The following is a 7,520-nucleotide window of genomic DNA, read 5'->3' on the forward strand; positions in this document are numbered from 1 at the left end:
TACCCTTTTTCCTAGCTTCCCTAGAATGGTTTCTAAAGACAGTCTTGATATCCTCACAGGGTAATTGGTAGATATCTCCTCCTACTAACAAATTTAGGGTATCCAGAAGATATTCCCTTACTCCCCTAAGCATAACCAGCTTTAGTGACTTAGGGTCAAGTGTGCACCTTGTCCTCTTGTAACTAAGATGGAATCTTTCTTCATAATCCTGTAGCGATTCATCATTGCCTATGGTCATCCTGAAAATTTCCTCTTTAGTATCCTTTGACCGACAGTAGTCCTGATATTTGCTGTTAAAGGCTTACTACATCTGAGCCCAAGTTGTGATGATATCTCCAGGTAAACCCATGAACTAGCACAATGCTGCATCATTAAGGGTAGATGGAAATAGTTTTAACTTCTGCTCATCATTTGTATAGTCATAGGTTCGACATCTAACAACAAACTCAAATAGGAAAGTGTCGAGGTCCTCTGTGGTGGGGCCATGGAAATGAGGTAGGGTAGAGGGGCTTATATTTTTCATCTTAGTGTCCCATTAGTTTCCCTGATGGGGAAGGCACCCTCAACTCTCTCTCTATTCCCTCTGTCATTTTTGTTTTCAACCATTGGTTGAGTAGGAATGGGTTCTTCTTCTTCTTCTTTCCCTGTAAGTTCTTCAAATATGTCAGGTTGCTCACCTAAGGGTTCCTCTAGTTCATAGCCACCGAAGAAGAGGGAAGGTTGGTTGTTTGATGGAGTGGGGGTATTTGGCGAAAATTTTCTTAAGTTGTCCCTATTCCTACTAGGCATGAAAGGAAATGTTTTTGGTTTGGTTTTGTATTTTTTTAAACATGGAAAGTACTTTACAGAATTGAAATTACTGATTGAATGAAAATCACTGACAGAATGAGAAAGCTATTTGCTGAATTGAAATCTTGCTTGCAAAATGGAAAGGAAAGTAGAAAATTCAAAATGGTAGAAAGGAAACAACTAGATAACTTTTGCAGAATTAAATTAATGGCATAATTTTAAAGACAAGAAGTAGAAGAAAAGAAAGCAGTAATCACATTTTACTCAGACACCTCCCCGGCAATGACGCCAAAAAGTCATGAGCACCAGTATTGCAGCAAGGATGCTACAACTCCTGGGCTACCAGCTTTACATTATCAACCCGGGGTTCATACAAACTTGGAGGTGGCAGTGTTGTATACACAAGTAAAAGTGATGGTTCTGCCTATTGTCACTCTTCAGCTGGCGAGAGACCACTGGGGTTTCAAGCTAGACTTCTGTGGAGTTAGAAGAAGCTTGATTCTTTGATGGAAGAAAGCCAAATCTACTCTAAGAGAGAGCTACTCTACTGCAATAATGGAGAAGGTCGACATGTAATGCTAAATCACACCATTTTCTAATTAACTCCGAACAAACTATGCTTAGCAGAAATACCGAATCAACATGAACCAAATTCTACTATCTAAGTTATAGAAGTAATAAGAATGAAACATGACTAATGTGCAAGTAAAGTGACCGAACTAAATCTGTTTTTTTCTTTTTTGTCTTTTTATGCAAAATCAAGTATGCAAACTAATTTCTTCTATTGATGTGGTAGGTAAATTAAGGACATTTCAGGATGGCTGGAAGGGTTATGGGATGGTTGGATGGTGTGGACGACCCTTGGGAGGCTTTTGGTGAATTCCTAGAAGTTTTGCATCAATTCGGCCTCAAAACGAGGCCATTTCATGAAAACGTACAGGATGTACTAGAAACCTACAGGATCCCCTGTAAACCTACAAGATATAGCTGAGAGAAAAATGCGAGGTTTTGAAGGTGATGGAAGGCCTAGGAATGTGTGTGATGGGTGGAATGGAGTGGGAGAAGGTCTAGGATCACTCAAAACTCAACATCAAAGATAGTAGATGGCTAGATTCGCTCAATGTGCTTGGAAGAATTTCTATGAAAAATGATGAAAACTAGTGAAGGTGATGGTGAAAACAAGGGATGGCTAAGGTGGATGGAGTGGAAGGTGGCTGTTGGCTATGAAGTCTTAGTCTCCTTCTGAAGCACCTACTCTGCATAAAACATGTATATCTTCCAAAAAACTATGCAAAAAAGAAACATTTTCATAAACTAGAAAAGCAGAATTAATGAATTAAGTGCCTACACTATGCATGAGGAAAGTTGCTGAAAGGAATGAAAGCATGGATGAGATCTACTGTAGAAATGAAGATGAAAAATATGACAATGGAATCCTACCTTGCAAAACTAACCAAATACTAATTTAAAGACAACAAACTCCAAAGCTCATAACAGAACTAGAAATATGTGTTTTTGGGGCTCCTTAAGGGTCCCTTCCTCAAGTCATGATCCCAGAGATAGGAAGTGAGGCCGAGACACCTACTGACAACCTTATGGTGATCGTTTTATCCCTGCTAACCTGCTACTGAAGTAAGGAAAAAATGGAAGCAAACTAATAAACAACCAATCTAATCTACATTACTTGTAATGGAAATGCATCTAAAAAGAAAATTAACATCGAAGCTATGAAACTACGCTAAACATACATATACAAGAAAGAGGAGCCTTGGCTGCTAGGTTTGGGCCCTAACCCAAGAGCTTCAGCCCTCTTAGTTAACTCAGTGCTTTCTCAAAACAAAACTCATTCTTATTACCAAAACAACAAGTTACATTAGTAGAACTTTCAAAAGTCTGCAGCTCGAAAATAGCTTAGAGTTTTACAGTAAAAATTTGAATCTTAATGAGGCTCTGGGCCTCTATACTTATACAACTGAAGTCCTCGATGACTTCCTTAAAATAAGGGAGGCTCAGCTCCTGAACTCGAGATAAACTAGCTCTTTATCTCTCACTTGCTCAACTGCCTTCTAATCCTCATGGCTTGGTTGCTTGCACTCCAAGCTCGTGTCATGGATGGAGGAATATTCGAATGGGGGATAAGTAAATGAGGAGGATTTTCCTCCTACAATCCTTCTCCCTTGTCCCATTCGATTTTTAACATTGGTATTTGCAAAAATTCCTTGATTTTCTCCTTCAATCCTGCATTCAATGCATATTAGTCCACCAGGCATAATATCCAACTCTAACTCATCTCATAAACAAAATATAATAAAAAACATGTAATAAGTTGTGAGAAAAGTTGGTTTGACTAAGCTAGGAGGTGAATTAAGGCCCATATAATTACCCAATGATGAGGCTCATGAGTGTCCATAGTGTTCAGAGAGTCATACAAATTCTTAATATGTTTATCCCAATTTTCTAAGGGGATAGAATGATTATTTTTTGTTTTACGAACAAGCACATTCCACCAAAACTTTATGGGTGCAAATTTAGAAAGGTGGAGAAGATGGTCTTGCCTCTGATTAATATATTACCTCTTCTTCCTCTTGATGAGATCTTTGTATATACTTATATTAAAAAGAAAACAAAATAAACTTTAAAAATAAAATTTTAAAGTTTTATAGCTTTTTTAATTAAAAAACAAAGGGTTATTTGTCATAAAAGTATATATATATATATATATATATATATATATATATATATATATATATATATATATATACTTTTTTTAAGTTGATTTAATTATATTACCTCATAAAAATATACAAACCAATACATTATTAATCTATCTACTCAACATATTTTATGGTAGATGGTCTTAATCTACTCAATAGGGAACCATATGTTTTTTACCACAAGCCTATAGAATAATTTTTCCAAAACTTTAAGAATCTTAAAAGTGACAACATCACTAGAATATCTTAATCATGTTACAAAAAATTGAACATTAGACAACTAGGAATGAGAAGAGGGAGATCTTTCATAGGTCTTGAAGGGGCTGAGTTCGTGCTAATTTATGGAATATGGCACTTAATTTGTGCCATATGGGTGACCATTCTCTCCATAAAAAACTGTTGGTTTCTTTGTTCAGATTTCACATGTGCAAGAATTGCAATGACATTGTACCTTTCACTCTGCGACCCATTTTCATTTGCTAATAGAGAGGAAAATATTGGTAGTATTTTTTTTCCTTCCCCTGGTGAGTCCACTGTCACAACACCATGATCATGAACCCATTGTCCTATACCCTCTTTGAGCTCTACAAAAACTACACATGAAAATTCCCAACAATTTCGTGCAAGACCAAAACATAAACAATATTTTAGCTATACCATAAAAGAATATTGTGTATAAAGAAGACCACCCATGAGCTAGAAATCCTTCTCCTTAACCTAAAGGTTGTATCTAGTGATATCTACCATCATTTACCTGAAGGTTGTATTTAGTTATATTTTGTTCTGAAATTACAATTATTTCTCACATCTTACATATCCCATTGGCATTGATTGTTCACAAGAGTTACCACTCCCTTTATCATCCAATCAATCAATAGACCTTCGCATGTGCTTCTACTTCTGGTACTTGAATGGCCCACTCTTCACTCGAAGGCTTTTGTGCTTCTCCATCTTTGTATTCATGTGGAATGTGACCAGGCTACGGTCTTTATTTATTTTTTCCCACACCCTTGGTAGTGGGAAAACCACTGAGTCAACCACATTCCTTGTGCCTCACTCCCATTGGAGAAAAATATAAGTCCTTCTTTCTCACCCCATTGGGGAAAAATTGTATATTTTTTAAAATGAAATGAAACTAAAAAAAAAAGGGAAAAAATACATAAATGAAATGTACAAGTATGTCTTTTTGTAAGCTTATATGGTATTACCTCACAAAATAGAAATTTCTAGTACATCATTCATCCATCCACTCTCAACAATTTTAGAGCAGAAGGTCTCAATCTGCCCATTGGGAAACCAGATAGTTTTGATCATCTCCCTCTAGAGTAAAATTTAATAATTGCAACATAACTAGAATTGCTACGGATAATTATAACACAAAAGACTATCAACAATCATAAGTTGGCCATCACTTGTTATTAGAGGCACCATACAACATAAAGCTAAGAAATCTACTGGAAATAAAATTGCATGCATCTCCATGTATAGGGGTGGCCACCCCACCCCCACCATCTAATGTAATTCATTCTTGAAGGTGGGGGGCTCCACTTGCTCCACATGGTCTCCTCTAAACACACTCTATCAAAAATTTATTTATTTTTTAAAATAACTCTAAATTCAAAATTTAGAAGTAATATAAATGTTTTTATCATTTCATTCTTTTCACACTCATATACATTTTACAAAAAAGACAAGATTTTCTAATAAAATCTATTTTAATCCATTGCCAATAATAATGCAATACAATAATGTATTCTAAACATTAAACTTTTACAAAATAAATTAATAATATGTTTTACCTATTAAAGTTCTATAAAATATGCTATATTTAATAAAATAGACTGTAAATCTTCATACTATTGTATCTTATTTTTATTGTTCCAAACTTTTGTCATGGCAATTGCTACAATTCTTCAGTGGTGTATTATTGGGATCGCGGGAAAATCAGTAATACTACACATCCCTTCTGGTGCTTCAACGTCTCTTAACAATCTAATGTATCCTGCTTCTCCCCAATCTTCTCCCCAAGAGTTCTTGAGTCTCCAGAACTTTTTTCCCTTATTATGTCCCATACGTCGCTTGCCATATCCAACCAATACACCTCCATGATCAATTTCTTGGCCACATGGACCAGAGAAAATTCCCTGCTTAACAAACAAAATTTGGTTAATTACACTTGCTAAATTATTTATATCTTATTTATTAGTTCTCAACACCAATGTAAAATGTAAAAAATGGTAAACACTTACCTCCATATAAGACTGAAAGTCCAGACTACTTGCGGCAATGCTTACAGATATAGGTTGTCGAGTTACTGCCGCTTTGAGAACTGCTTCATTGCTCTGGAGTAATCGCCAGCCATCAATAGCTGCTGCTGGATTTCCAATCTATATCAAAACAAAACAACACAATGATTTGATTGTTTTACAAATTATAATAATGTTATTATTATAAATATTATTATTTCATGATATCTAACTTTATTATTATTATAAATATTAATATTTAACAATATCTAACTATCTTGATGCACAAATCCATCTTAGTATTAATCATTAAACCTTGTTATTGTACCTCTTCGAATCGGCACTCCCCCTGAAAACCCTGATAGGGATACCGATCTTCACTGATCAACCCTCCGGTGGCTCTTATATATCGGTAGATATCGCCAGCCTCCCCTCCGGAATCGCAATCATAGTCGAAGGGATTGCAATCTAGGGATTGCTGCGCTGATAGGCTAATCAGCTCGCCTGTTTCGATAAAGTGGAGGCCCTCTACAGCGCCTGCAGTGTAAAATGCCCAACAAGCACCTGCAAGGGCAAAAAATAAACAGTATGCACGAGACACCAGGGAAAAAATGCCCAACAACTACCATTCGAAATTGAAATTATTTCTCTCATAATACATACCGCAGTCGCCTTGATCCTTCACACTGGTTACCGCTCCCCTACTCCTCCAATCAAAAGACGTTGGCAAGCTGTTCGAGTTCTGGGACGTGAATGATACATTCTTCAGTCCCCTTCTCTTGAGTTTCTCCATCTCTTGCATGTTCATCGGTTTCAAGTACATTGCTCTGAATTCTTCGTGACTCAGATCCGCAAACTTATTCAATCCAAGTCTGTACGTAAGATTCTTTTTATTCACAGAGTCGATGTATTTCACATTGCTCTTAAATATTTCGAATCGCTCATCGGATGCATTTCTCGGGGTGCGTTGCCGAGGCAGCCAGTTATGATAAAGGAGTCGCAGACTTTCTTCAGACTCGAGGTCTTTGTCTGTAAATCCAGGAGACTTGCGGGTTGCATTCACTGATAAAGCCCACAAGGCTGCCAGCACCAGAAACAGAAACAGGACCGGCCTTGCCATTACTAAACAACAATAATTCACACAAGTATGCCCACAAATAATGTGAATTGGTGGAGATAAAGTGGAAGAGGATGTCGTTATATAGTAACTAGGACGGAGTGTAATCCAATGACATCATTAGTGGAGTGTAATCGAATGACATCATTAGTGGCGTGAAATATTATTGGTTCAAATTACATATCTCTATCTAATAAGTCAATGATTATGTTGGGATTTTTTTTTAATAAGTCAATGACTATGTTGGGATTTTTTTTCTAAATGAGATTTTAATACAGATAAAAATATTTAATTAAGTTTGGAATCTTACATTTTTTAATCAAATTAATTAATGTAACAAAAGTCAACTACAACTTTTACCAATAATAATATTTAATTAAGTTTAGAATCTTATATCCTAATCAAATTAATGAATGAAATAAGAATCAATTATATTTAATTAAGTTTAGAATCTTATATCCTAATCAAATTAATTAATGAAATATTATATTTGATGAAGAAAATTGAAAAACATGAAATAAAAATCAATTATAAGTTTTTTTATTTTTAATAATTTTATAAAAACATAAAAATGTTTTAGAAAAATATATAAATATTCACATGAATATGAATAGAATAGGCATGTAAGCTTATATAGGGAACATAACATTATTG

The 7,520-nt window shown here is 35.4% G+C and overlaps 1 protein-coding gene across 1 annotated transcript; it reads right to left on the reverse strand.

Annotated features, from left to right (window-relative positions):
- Positions 1–5,416: 5,416 nt before the first annotated feature.
- LOC149183271 (KDEL-tailed cysteine endopeptidase CEP2-like) lies at positions 5,417–6,904 on the reverse strand. Its single transcript, XM_089414898.1, has 4 exons — positions 6,413–6,904; positions 6,078–6,313; positions 5,753–5,890; positions 5,417–5,647 (listed from the first exon to the last, which is right to left on the reverse strand). The coding sequence occupies exons 1-4, from the start codon at positions 6,867–6,869 to the stop codon at positions 5,417–5,419; spliced, it is 1,062 nt and encodes a 353-aa protein (XP_089271024.1). The 5' UTR covers positions 6,870–6,904.
- Between the last annotated feature and the right edge of the window lie 616 nt (positions 6,905–7,520).

This window comes from Pinus tabuliformis, chromosome 3_2 (genome assembly GCF_031772625.1).
Source record: "Pinus tabuliformis cultivar Carrire ecotype Pingquan chromosome 3_2, CPIR1, whole genome shotgun sequence".
Taxonomy (NCBI): Eukaryota; Viridiplantae; Streptophyta; class Pinopsida; order Pinales; family Pinaceae; genus Pinus; species Pinus tabuliformis.